Below are 12,575 nucleotides of genomic sequence, written 5' to 3'. Positions count from 1 at the left end.
AATTACATGACCCAAAGAAATTCAAAAGAGGGGGAAAAAAAGAATGCTATGGCTGGGAACTGACTGACAGACTGTGTTAATTCAATGAACTATGTTGTGTTAGGTCACAGTTTCTTGCTACTTACAGTTTGGGCCAGATGCACCTTTGTTGGAGGGAGGCCCTGTGGTGCATTGTGGGATACTTGGCAGCATCTCTCTCCTCATGTCGTGATGATCAGCAGCGTCTCCAGATACTGCCAAATGTCCCCTGCAAAACCGCCCCTGATTGAGAACCACTACCCTAGGTATAGTGAATGCGGGGACTGTTTAGAAGCAGGAAAGGTATGAGAACTTAATACATTTATAAAGTGATATTAATGTCAACAAGGCTCTAGGAGTTTAACTAGTTCAGTATGTAGGAGTTGTGATCACAGCGTTTCTTCCCCACGTCTAGATTTTTATCTACTATCAGTTATAAATTAATGTTTTTCTAACAAGCTTCCTTTTTACCATTGATTACTTTTTTTAACTCAGTGAATTTTATAAACTCATTTTGTAAAATAATCTTAAGGTGACCTTTTACTGAGAGATGACTTTTGATATATTACAGTTCCATTAACTTGGCATTACCCTAGATTGACATACAGGTTGACATACAACTTCTCAAAATAATTAGAAGCAGTCTTATGTGCTCTTACACACATGCAAGATGTCCAGTCTTTCTTATTGTTGGCAACGGGGAAGTTAGAACACTGATCTAAAGGCCATGCTTTCTGTTTATCTTAGCAGATGGTTTTACTTTTTACTTAAATTCTGTTGCTTTAAGTACTTATTACCTGCTCTTATCCATGTCAATATATTGTTAATATATAGCAAAAGACTTATGGATCCTTCATACAGTATCTTACTGTGAAGGATATCTTACTGTGAAAATTTTGACTAGCCGTTTAAAAACTTAACTAGAACTTATTTGCACTTGAGTTTTTATAAGGAAGAGAACTGAGGTTGGACAGAAGGCCTATTGTGGCAGGAAAAACATTGATGAACTCACAGAGGTGCAGAGAATGGTTCAGTGGTGAAGCCAGAATGTGGAGGACTGGAAGAGCACCTGTTCCAACCCCCAGGCTAGATGGGACATTCTCTGCAGCTGAACTACTGGCCTTTCTAACCGGGAAACTTACAAGTAGCAGCTTGTTGTTGTATTTCATTCAGTATAATCTATCACATAAGTTCTAATGATTTGTTGGTAAGATAGAAAAATCCCTTTCTTCTTTTAAAACATTTTTGAAAAAATGGTAGTTATAATTTATGTTGTAGAATTCCATTGGTTTAACACACACACACACACACACACACGCACACACACACTGCCTGAAAGAATTCAGATTTTTTTTCCCCTTAAAGTGTCTAGAGATATACTCTTGAAGTAATTTTATTTCTCTAAAAACTTTACAGATATTTGGCACTTAATTTACATTAGTTTTTGGTTTGAAAAATTACAGTATTCTTATATATGGATTCTGTTTGAGAAGTATATGTTTAGTGGGACAAGATTGTTTGTGTCTCACAGGGGTATTTGATCTGGATCTTTATTTTGTCTCCCCCCTCCCCCAAGTAAAAACACAGTTGACATAGATTAAAAAATGCAGATGTTTCTTAAGTGTCTAATATAATTATTAAAGCTAGCCTTTTGTCTTACTGATGAGTTCAGAAGTCAACTTTGGAGTCCTCCTTGACTCTTTATTATCTCACACTGCACAGTGGATACATCCACAAATTTGTCTCTGTCTTCAAAATGTAGCCCAAAGTCAACCATGTCTTCCCTCCACTCTCCCTCCTGCTCCAGAGTGCTCGCTGTCGCCCCCTCTCACACCACAGCAGCAGCTTCTGGACTGACCTCCAGGCCTCCCCTGCTGCCAACACTGCCCACGCCCACCTGCCCCAGTCTGTTCTACACCTGGAAGCCAGCGCTTTCCCTTTCAGATACCACTCCTATCCCTTCTAGCCATCAGCCTTCCAACAAGTTCCCATGCTGCTTTATATTTCAGTGTGAAGCTCAGTCTTCACCACGACTTAGAAAACCATACGTAATCTCACTTAGCTGCCTTTTATTTCCGGCACTCCTTCCCTTCATTACTGCAGTCAACCCACACTGACCCCACTTGGCAAAACCCTAACTGCTCCTGTCTTTCCATCTGCTTTTCCCTTTGCCTGGAGTGTTCTCTCCATCTTTATGCATATTACTCCCTTATTTCATTTACATTTATCCTTGGTCATGTCCTTTAAAAGGTCTTCCCTGATGACTTTATCTAATACTTTATCATCTCCACCTCTTATTCTTAATCCTTTGTCCTTATTGTTACCTTTCTAGCACTTAACACTGCAATCATTTATTTGCTAACCTCTCTGAGAAAGTAAACAAAGTAGGCATGCACTTTTTTGTGGTTATTCTGAATTCCCAGTGGCTGGAACAATGCCTGTTAACATAATCCATAGACATAATTCTGTGGATACTGAAATATTTTTTGAATAAGTTGAGTGAATGATTAATCAGTATTAAGATCAAAGTTGGAAGTGGGCATCTAACTAGATGGTACCTACTTTATATTTTACAAGGAATTTCTAAATAATGCATTTGATTTTGATATTTATCTTCTGTATTTTATTTTCTAGATGTCACTTTTAGAGATGCCACTTTCTTAATGCATTTTTTTTTGCTTTCTTATAGCATTCTATTTCACTTTTATTGCCTTTATTTCTCTTACTGGTCTTTATTTTAATTTTATTAATGAACAGTCACAAAACAAAAAGTCTTAATTTTTAATGTTTTGTTATTCAAAACATTGGTGTGTGTTTTCTTTGAAAAATTCCTTATTTTAGAAGTCATAATCTTATGATTCTAGCACTTAACTCAGCATCTCCTGTAGTCTAGATGTTTAGTGAACGGTTGAATGAGTGAGTGTGTTTTAGAACTTAATGTCTAGGACAATATTGAGACTTTAAAAATATACTTGCTATGCTTAGGTACGACTGATGACCCCTTAGCTGATATTTCTGAAGTCTTAAACACAGATGATGACATTCTTGGAATAATTTCAGATGACCTTGCAAAATCAGTTGATCATTCAGGTATATATGTCTATATTTGTCTAGTGTCTGTTTTATGATACAATGAGGTGTGTGTGTGTGTCTAACAAGTTTAGTCTTTGAAACCGAAAGAGAGTTTATTTTGGCTTTGTCAAAGAACTCATCATTTTATTTGATCTACCTCAGCTTTTCTGCTTTAGGAGAGGAAATAGCGAGTTAATTTCTGTTGTCTTTCTAATTGCATCAAACTTAAGGCTTGTCGCCCTGCAGTCTTGCTGTATCTTGTTTCTTCCTTTGTTTGCATTGCTCCTCACTTCCCACCCCTGTGGTAATCATCCATTTTATTTGGTTTGGGTCTTGTAGGTCTTGATTTATGCACTTTCCAGGTTGAGAGCTCACCTTTTCCATTTGGTAAGAAACTGAGCAATGGATGACGGCTGACTAGAAGTAGTCTTTTTTATAGTGATTTCAGCTGAAACAGCCTGTAGGTGCATGCATATTGTTATAGCGCTAATTTGTCACTAATCCATACTTGCTTTTCCCTTTGTGCGTGCAGCTAAAGCATGGTACAGCTGTGCTGTGCTTTGGATGACTTTATCAGTAGTTCTTTTTTTTTTTAAGTGAATGATTTTATTCTTCTTAATATGTAATTTATAATATTACCCACATGTTATAGAGTTAGTTCCTAATACAAGATCATAAAAGGGCAGACTAAATTTTAGTTTTTAATAGTAGTAATATTGAGAAAGCATGATAAAGTAGATGATAGACCACTTTTAAATGTGATTTTTGCCTGAAAACCAATTTGTATGAAATAAACCATGTTACATTATAAACATAATCTATATCTTGTTTTGTGACTACAGAATATTTCCAAAATATGATCTGTAGTTGAAATTATTCACAAAAGGATAGTTTACTAAACATTGAGAATTTTACAACATTTCATTAATTTATGTGAAAGTCTATCCCTCCTTTGTCACACTATAGGTGATAGTCGAACTGTACATTGGAAACCACTGTTTTCCAAGCTAAAGCAATCACTTATGTCTTAAATCCTGTATATCGTATCTTCTTATAGATTACTATATTAATGATGTAGTGCTTATTTTTTGTGGAAGTTTAGAACCAGGTGTGTTCTTCTGTTCCTCAGGAAATGTATTTACTTCAATTAAAATATAACTTTAAGTGGCACCTAAGTTTATAAATACATTGTGCCTGATTTTTACTGATTATTCAAATTGATATAAACCATGATTAATTTATAATTACAAACTTTTCATTGCTCTATTTTGATCATATTGTTGTGTATTAATGAAAGTAAATAGTGCTGTGCATTTTACTGAATATTCAGAATTCACTTGTAATCTGTTTACTTTGCTCCTCTAGCTGGAGTAGACATCGGTCCTGTCGCTGATGATCCGTCCTCTTTGCCTCAGCCAAGTGTCAATCCGAGTTCACGACCATTAAGTGAAGAGCAGCTAGATGGAATCCTCAGTCCTGAGCTAGACAAAATGGTCACAGATGGTAAAATATTTGCCCTACATCTAGGCTTTCTAAAAGACATGAGTAAATATGATTTTCAAAGATTTCTGCATGCTTCTTTATAATTTAACTTCTCTTCTGATCATTTCTGTGTCAAATGCTATTTTGTGTCAGTACGTTGAAATGGTAGTTGTTAATATTTGTGTTTCTTTATTTTATCCTAGGAGCAATTCTTGGAAAGCTATATAAAATTCCAGGTATTTGTGTTCTGTATTTCGAGTTTATGAAAATGGCATTCCATATACTTTGGCTCTGATAGTCTTTTATTTTAATCCAACTATCACTGTAATTCTGTCTCACAGAGCTTGGAGGGAAGGATGTCGAAGACTTGTTTACTGCTGTGCTTAGTCCTGCGACCACTCAGCCGGCTGCATTACCACAGCCTCCCCCGCCCCCAGCGCCTCAGCTGGTGCCCATACACAGTCAGGGTATGTCACCTCTAGAAAAGTTTTGTAAGTACACTCATGCAGCGTATGTGCCTTCGCTAAAGCAAATCAGCCTTGTCCCTTAGAAACAATGTATACAAACTGATAGGAGAAAACCCTCTTTTATGGCAGTGGAACAATACTTAATCTGAATTTATCTCATTCACCTATCTCCATGAACTTCCCCAGCCCTCTGTGATCCTTTGTCACCAGAATTCTTTTGCTCTTTTTACTGGCAGTGGGGAGAACAGTGCCTCCCTGCTGCCCTTCGCCAGTCTGGCTCCCCTTCACTCAGCCCTTCCTGCACACACGTTTGGAGAATGACACCCCCCCCCCCCCGCCCACGCACACATGCCTGACTGCCTGGTCTCAGCTTCCCTTCTGTTTCCTGAGTTAGTGGATCGTCACCCCCACACCCAGCCCTGTCTTTCCATTGCGGCAGGTAGCACAAACACAGATGCCTCCTGGGGTAGTTACCGTTTTTCCTTCAGGTTGTGAGGCCCTTGAAGGCTAGGGCCATGCCCTCCCCATCACTGTCTCCTCTGCCACGGAGTGTGTGCACAGCACATCCTGTCAGAGTAAATCTGCCACCTTTCTCCATTGTCAACTTCAAATCTCCGATTTTGTGGAAATCTGCCTTCTTTGTTTGATCAGTTTTCTTCTACCTACTCGTAACTAGTTGCTAGATAAGTTTAAGGCTTTAATTTCTCTCTGTTTCTGGAGAGCTGAGATTGGACAACCTAGACTTAAATTTTGTGGAGGTAGGTGAGGAGACGGCGCTGCAGGTGTGGGACTCTCCCGTGGGGTGGTTGGAGTCCTCTGGGGTGGTGTGGGTCTTTGGCGATTTGAGCGTAGGGTCATATCTCTACATCCTGTTGTCACTGCTTCATGATGATATACTGAATTAAGTAATTTAAGGATACTTTTATAAACCCTTACACTGTTTTTGTATAAGCGCTGAAATATGCAAATAATTTAATGTTATCTTTACTATCAGTTTTATGTATACATGAAAAATGTCATAATGCACATAATTAAAATATTTTCGTTTCTGCCAGTTTAGCCTCTAAACATAAATTTACCTTGATTTTTGCTAGACTAAACATGTGATTTACATTTGGATAAAACAGACTCATCATAAGTAGTGCTTGTCTTAATTGTTCCCATATGTTTTCTTAATGATTAAGAATGTAACACTTTAGTATTTCTCTTCTCAACATATTAAAAAAAAAACCCCTATCTTCATGTTTTCTGAAATGGAAAGTATGTATTTTAGAAATCAAATCAGTTAAAGATGCCTTTTTTTTTTTTTTTTTTTTGAGAGAGAGAGAGCGTGCACGGGCAGGGGGTTAGGGTAGGAGCAGAGGGAAAGGGGGGGAGAGAGAGAATCTTAAGCAGCCTGCACACCCAGCACATAGCCCGATGTGATGTGGGGCTCATTCTCATGACCCTGAGATCATGACCTGAGCTGAAATCAAGAATCGGATGCTTAACTGACTGAGCCATCCAGGCACCCGAAAGATTCAATTTTTTAAAAAGATTTATTTATTTTAGAGAGCAAGTGAGAGAAAGAGAGGAAGGGCAGAGGGAGAGAGAGAGAATCTTAAGCAGGCTCCATGCCCAGTGCGGAGCCTGATGAAAGACTTGATCTCAACAACCCTGAGATCAGGACCCAAGACGAAATCAGGCAGAGGCTCAACCGATTGCACCACCCAGGTGCCCCAAGATATGTTTTTTAATAAACAATCTTACTATCATTATTTAAATCCTTTCACAGTGTACGCTCATTTTTGAAAGGTTTTGAAGGGATGCCTTTGTTTTGTTAGATGCTTATATGTAATAACAAAGATGAGTGAGACTGCTAACCCAAAGGAGTTTATAATCCTACTATTGTAGACTTTCAGGTATATAGCTAATTTATATCATAGTTGACCATGATTCAGGTAGAACCTTGAGAGTCATTAAGATTTCAAGTCATGTTTCAAAGAATAATAATTCTTAAGGACAAAACGTGATCAGGCCACATACACAGTGGCACATAGATATTCAATAATGGCAACTTGAACATTTTCCAGAGCAAAGGAGAAGAGTAAGTGGGTAGTGTTTAAGGAGCAAAAGTAGAAAATGCACATTGGGTCGAGATTGTATGTAAATGGCTGTGAAAATAGACAGTGGCAGTTGGCCTTTTCTTCTGCAGGTTTTTTGCTTAGAGCTATCCAAGATCTCACACCAGTGAAATGACCTGACGGGTTACACATTTTGGCAGGGTCGCACTGCTGTCAGTCCTGGAGATGAATTTGAAACAACAAGGGTTGTACTAATGAGTTTATTGTGGTTGGGACTAAGTGAAAGTTCGGGTTCCATGCCTTGTAAATATATCTGCAGTGCTAAGTGAAAGAAGCAATGGATATGAGAGACAGTGATGTTAGAATACGTAGGACTCTGCTATTGAATGGCTGTAAGATACAAGGAAAAGTGAGCCACAAAGTGAATTAGACTATATGTGAGCCAGGCTTGCCTACAGGTAATCAGGCTGTAAACTAGAAACACGGAACAGAGAGGAGTGTGTGTGTGTGTGTGTGTGTGTGTGTGTGTGTGTGTGTGTGTGTGTGTTAGAGGGCAGCAGAAGTGTAACATTTAGTTTTAGACCATTGTTAGTTTGTTAGAAATGGGACATATACATTGTTCTGACTTACAGGCAGGCTTACTTGCAGTTGTTCAAGGCTATATGTAGGTGAAAATTTAGAAATTGCGTGTGGGGTGGCACTAGTCGGAGTTGTGGGAAGGGTGAGATTTCTTAAGAGAGCACACTGCTGTATAGAATCTTGAAGAACTCTTTAATTAAATGGTGATGAGTTATATGCTTAACTCACTGGTTTATATTAGATACGCAATTATATGTTCCTTTTTCCTTCTTAAGGGTTAGGTGAAAGTGAAAAAACAGTGATGAAGACTGCATGAGACGCATAGGATCTTAGAGATAGATAGGTTATAAAGTCGGGTAGGATGAGTGCTTGAAAGATGTTTCATTGGACAGTAAAATTGTTGGAAATCTTCCATAGAGTAACTTCAGTAAGAGTGGTTAAGGAAGGATGCCAGAATGTAATGTCAACAGTAATACAGAAAGTCAGAAAGTAGAGAAGGGAAATTTCAAGATTGAGATAGAGTAACTTGAAATCACTTTAGCTGAAGGTTAAGTGAAGTAACTTTTCTATCATTACTGTGATTGATGCCTTGAAAAAGATTACTTTTATAAGCTGGTAACACATCAGGTTGAGTTGGTATGGTAGATGAGAGACAGACAGAGACACCACTCCTTAATTAAAATAGTAATAAAGGAAAAATGCTTTACATTTACTTCTGTGTCCTTCACAAGTGATTTAACCTCTGGGTCTTTGCTTCAAAGGAGCTACATGTAATAACCCATTTCCTAGGTGGTTGTGAGGATCAAAGAGTTAGTACATGTAAAGCTTTCAGAACGGTGCCTGGCATATAGTGAAGAGCTTAATAAGCTATTATTATGAACGGTTTTGATATGGTCATGTTGTGGTTAAGATAGCGTGGATGTGGATCACATTGTCATTACCAAAAAAGCAGCTTTTGTTTGTCTTAATTACATGAAAGACATTTGACATTTTTCAGTCAAACCTCATATTCCTTAATGGAACCTACTTTCCATTGAAATTGAAAATAGAGGTAACATTCTACTTGGAAGAAAAGCGGAAATGTTGCTTCCTCATCTCATCCTTGAAGTGAGCGTAGATGTCCTGAGACACTTGTCACTGTAGTATTCTGATCCATTGGGCCCAGCTCTGCCATTTAGTAGAATAAGCCTTAACTTGGAAGTCAGATAGCTTTTAGAAGTCCTTGAGACAAAATCCTGAAAACAGACCTCCTGGTAATCAGCCCCAATATCCTCACATAGGAACTGGAGCTGTCTGTACTCAGTTGTTGTTCCAGTTAGAGGATCTGGTTTAGGTGATAGGACAGCATGCAGTACAAAATATGTGGGTGAGACACTGCTGCTGGTTATTCTTTTTTCTAATGGCATGGCAAAGTCATTGTTAGGAGTTCTCTGTCATTACACCAATTGGGCCAAGTATTAGCCACCTCTGTAACTGTATTTCCATTTGTATCATTGATTGGTGATGTGGATGTGGTCTCCTAGTGTTGTTCTGGGTGTTGCAACAGAGGCCATGCATTTATTACTTCAGAGTAGGTCTCTAAATTGGGAGGAGGTTTTCGAAGGTGCAGAAAACTGTGCAGATAAGGACAGTTGGCTGTTCCTCAATAGTTCAGACCAGTAGAAAATCTTAATAATCAAGGTTGGAGTTATAAGCTTGAGAAGAGTTAGGGGAAACACAAGGTGGTCTTGTTTGGTTTGACTAATGGCTGTTTAGAAAGACGACGATCAGGGATTTGAAGCTTGTGAATAAGCTGGAATGAGAGTTAAAATGGGGTGGGGGGGGGCACTGAAACTGTAAGCACAGTAATGAAAACTAGGCCCAAAACAGAATGTATGTATTTTTAACAATAATCATCTATTGGATATGGTAGATGAAATATTGTTTGTTCCAAACAATTTTAGACCATGTACCAATTTAAGAGTCATGGATAGTTTTTTGTATTAATAGCAACAAGAGTAAAATGTAAAGAACCATCTGTTCTTAAATTTTGAATGAAGAAGAGAAAGAATATTTGATAAAATGTACTAGCATTTGCTGTGAGAATTATTCTTTTTGTGGAGCTAATACGTATTGAATAGCTCACTGCATGCCAGGCACTATGCTGAGAACTCCATGCACGTTGTGTCAGTAACATTACAGAGTACCTTCATGTTATAGAAACAGTAATTGACGGGCGCCTGGGTGGCTCAGTCGTTAAGCGTCTGCCTCCGGCTCAGGTCATGATCCCAGGGTCCTGGGATTGAGCCCCGCATTGAGCTCTCTGCTTGGCGGGAAGCCTGCTTCTCCCTCTCCCACTCCCCCTGCTTGTGTCCCCCCCCCCCCCCCCCGTGAAACAAATAAATAAAATCTTCAAAAAGAAAAAATAGTAATTGACTCTCTGCTAACAGGTAGCAGAAATTAAGCTTCAAGCCCAGGGCTATCAGACTCCAAAACACATGCTATCTGCAGTATACCATGATGAAGTAGAGAGAATTACAGAGACCATATTGCAAAATATCATAACCAAAAATTGCTCTTTATGCAGTATTTTAGTTTAATATTGGAATAAAAATTCTACTTTTAAAGAGTGCTAGAAATTTTTATTTAGAAATATTACTTATAAATAAGCTGCTTTTTTATTATTTATGAATAATATGCAGACTGAAGTGTTTTCTTCTTTAAGATGTTTTTTCCCGGATACCACTCATGAACGGCCTCATCGGACCCAGTCCTCCTCTCCCGCACAATTCTTTGCCTCCTGGAAATGGATTGGGAGCTTTTTCTGCCATAGCACAATCTCCTTACACTGATGCCAGGTAGCATAGGCTTCATTTTCCATGGAAACTTAAGTTACACTAATTTTTATTATATAAATGTTAATTGGTCTGTTTTAAGTTGCTGTGCACTATATAAGTGTATGTTACATATATCGGGATTTTGGCTAAAAATTATCTAACATTTTAGCTACTTTGTAATAAGAAGAGGTCTTAATGAAATTGTACTTGACTATTGTATTTAGAAAGTAATTTTATGTGTATGAAGTCAAGTTGTTTATTATTTCCCAGGGATAAAAATCCAGCATTTAATCCAATGGCAAGTGATCCTAACAGCTCTTGGACATCATCCACTCCCACGGGGGAAGGAGAAAACGATACAATGTCAAACGCCCAGAGAAGTACACTGAAGTGGGAGAAGGAGGAGGCTCTGGGTGAAATGGCAACAGTAGCCCCGGTTCTCTACACAAACATTAATTTCCCCAGCCTAAAGGAAGAATTCCCTGGTAATTCACGGATATTGTATTGCTGTCTGTTACCAGCTTTCCTGCATATGTAATACCTGTTTGTTATTTTGTTACGATAGTAGAAAGTCCATGCATCAGCACTAAATTTCGTCTGGTGAAGGGTACACATGACTGCCTACAGTGTGAAGGTTCCGTAGGTGTCTGGAAACGTCTCGCATTTTCTCAGTCCTAGACTCTGTATCCATTTCTATATTTCCTAAAAGTTAATTTCAGTTAATGAAATAATCTATTTTCCAGCTCTTAGCAGTCTTCCTAAATGTGGAACTCAGTGTTGGGTTACATGTGTAACTCTGCAAAAAAAAAAAAAAAAAAAAGAAAAATTCCTAGAACAGAAACTTAACATTTAGTCACAAGTATTGTTAGGCTAAATCAACCTCCATTCTAGGAGTCTGTTCCCAACCAAGCAAACTCAACAGTATTTCCCCTACTCCCCATCTGTCCAGTCTGTTTGAAAAAGTCAGATGGTGTAATGGCACCATTTTTGAAAATTCTGATTAACCAGAGGATGAACTATTTGGATTAGTGGAATGTCATTTATAGAATATTTGTAACCAAACATTGGTTAATTATGGTGAGTTTACGTGGCCAGACAGACCAGGACGGAAAAGGTCATTCACGCTGTCTTATAGTAGTTTCCCTGCTATCAGCACATACCTCTTTTAAATTACCAGGGCGTTACCCAGAAGTAGATTTTCTTACAGATGACACCTGTCTCTTAGGTGCCTCTTTGTGATACTTTATTCATTATATATAGAAATAAATGCTACCTTATCCAACAATAAAAATCAGTGGTTTAGTACAGGGTCATCTGTTAAAGGAATGTACACACTCTTCAAATACTGTTTTATCCCACTTTTATTTGCTGTTTACAGATGAGCATATCTGGCTCTATTAAGTCACTTTGTATCAATATAAGTTATCCTCAGGGTAGAGCTATGATTTTTTTTTAAGTGATTTTCTTTAGTAATTTTACTGTGTGATTCTAGAACCTCCTGAGATACCATGTTAAGGCTGTTCATATGTCACCATTTTCATTTCCATTTCCATTGGCTGTCTTGAAGCTTTTTTTTTTTTAATGGCTAAATCATTTCTACATTTATCATTGTTGATTTCACCCATATTTCATTTTGTTTACTATCCTGACGCTGTGAATTTCATGGAAATGGCTTGAAATTGTTAGTTTTCCATATCTTTGTTGTGTACAAATGCTGGTGAGATGCTTATTTATAATTATTACTTTTTTTGGTCAGGTTGATAGACTTCTCTTGAGTACAGATGTTTTACAAAACTCTTAGCTTTGGTTCTGGTAGCATCTTACATGGTTGAGGGAACTTGTTATGTTTGGCTTAACTTTATTTTGGCTGCTGGCCCTTTTGATTTAAAAGCTTCCCCACTCTACATCAAAAACTAATGATGTAATGTATGGTGATTAACATAACATAATAAAATAAAAAAAAATAAAGCTTCCCCACTCTACAAGTGAGATGGTTAATAAGGCAATACTTCATTCGGCAAATATTTGTTTGGCCTACTGTGTGCCTGGGATTTTATGGTATACAAAGAACTGAACTT

General features: G+C 37.9%; 1 protein-coding gene across 4 annotated transcripts in view; it reads left to right on the top strand.

The window, feature by feature from the left end:
- The window catches only part of KMT2C (lysine methyltransferase 2C), a 270,536-nt gene that overhangs the window by 211,334 nt on the left and 46,627 nt on the right, over positions 1-12,575 (top strand). For 2 of the 4 annotated variants that reach the window (XM_027573958.2, XM_027573957.2), the window contains exons 28-34: positions 3,004-3,108; positions 3,430-3,477; positions 4,456-4,593; positions 4,776-4,808; positions 4,914-5,039; positions 10,386-10,518; positions 10,768-10,982. In XM_027573958.2, the coding sequence (XP_027429759.2) occupies positions 3,004-3,108; positions 3,430-3,477; positions 4,456-4,593; positions 4,776-4,808; positions 4,914-5,039; positions 10,386-10,518; positions 10,768-10,982 (798 nt within the window). Of the gene's footprint in view, positions 1-3,003; positions 3,109-3,429; positions 3,478-4,455; positions 4,594-4,775; positions 4,809-4,913; positions 5,064-10,385; positions 10,519-10,767; positions 10,983-12,575 lie in introns of all 4 variants that reach the window. The other 2 variants (XM_027573955.2, XM_027573956.2) reach the window with 1 other exon arrangement.

The sequence above is a fragment of the Zalophus californianus genome, chromosome 12 (assembly GCF_009762305.2).
Source record: "Zalophus californianus isolate mZalCal1 chromosome 12, mZalCal1.pri.v2, whole genome shotgun sequence".
Taxonomy (NCBI): domain Eukaryota; kingdom Metazoa; phylum Chordata; class Mammalia; order Carnivora; family Otariidae; genus Zalophus; species Zalophus californianus.
Note: the sequence above shows the minus strand (reverse complement) of the source record. Positions and strands in the feature narration are given on the sequence as shown.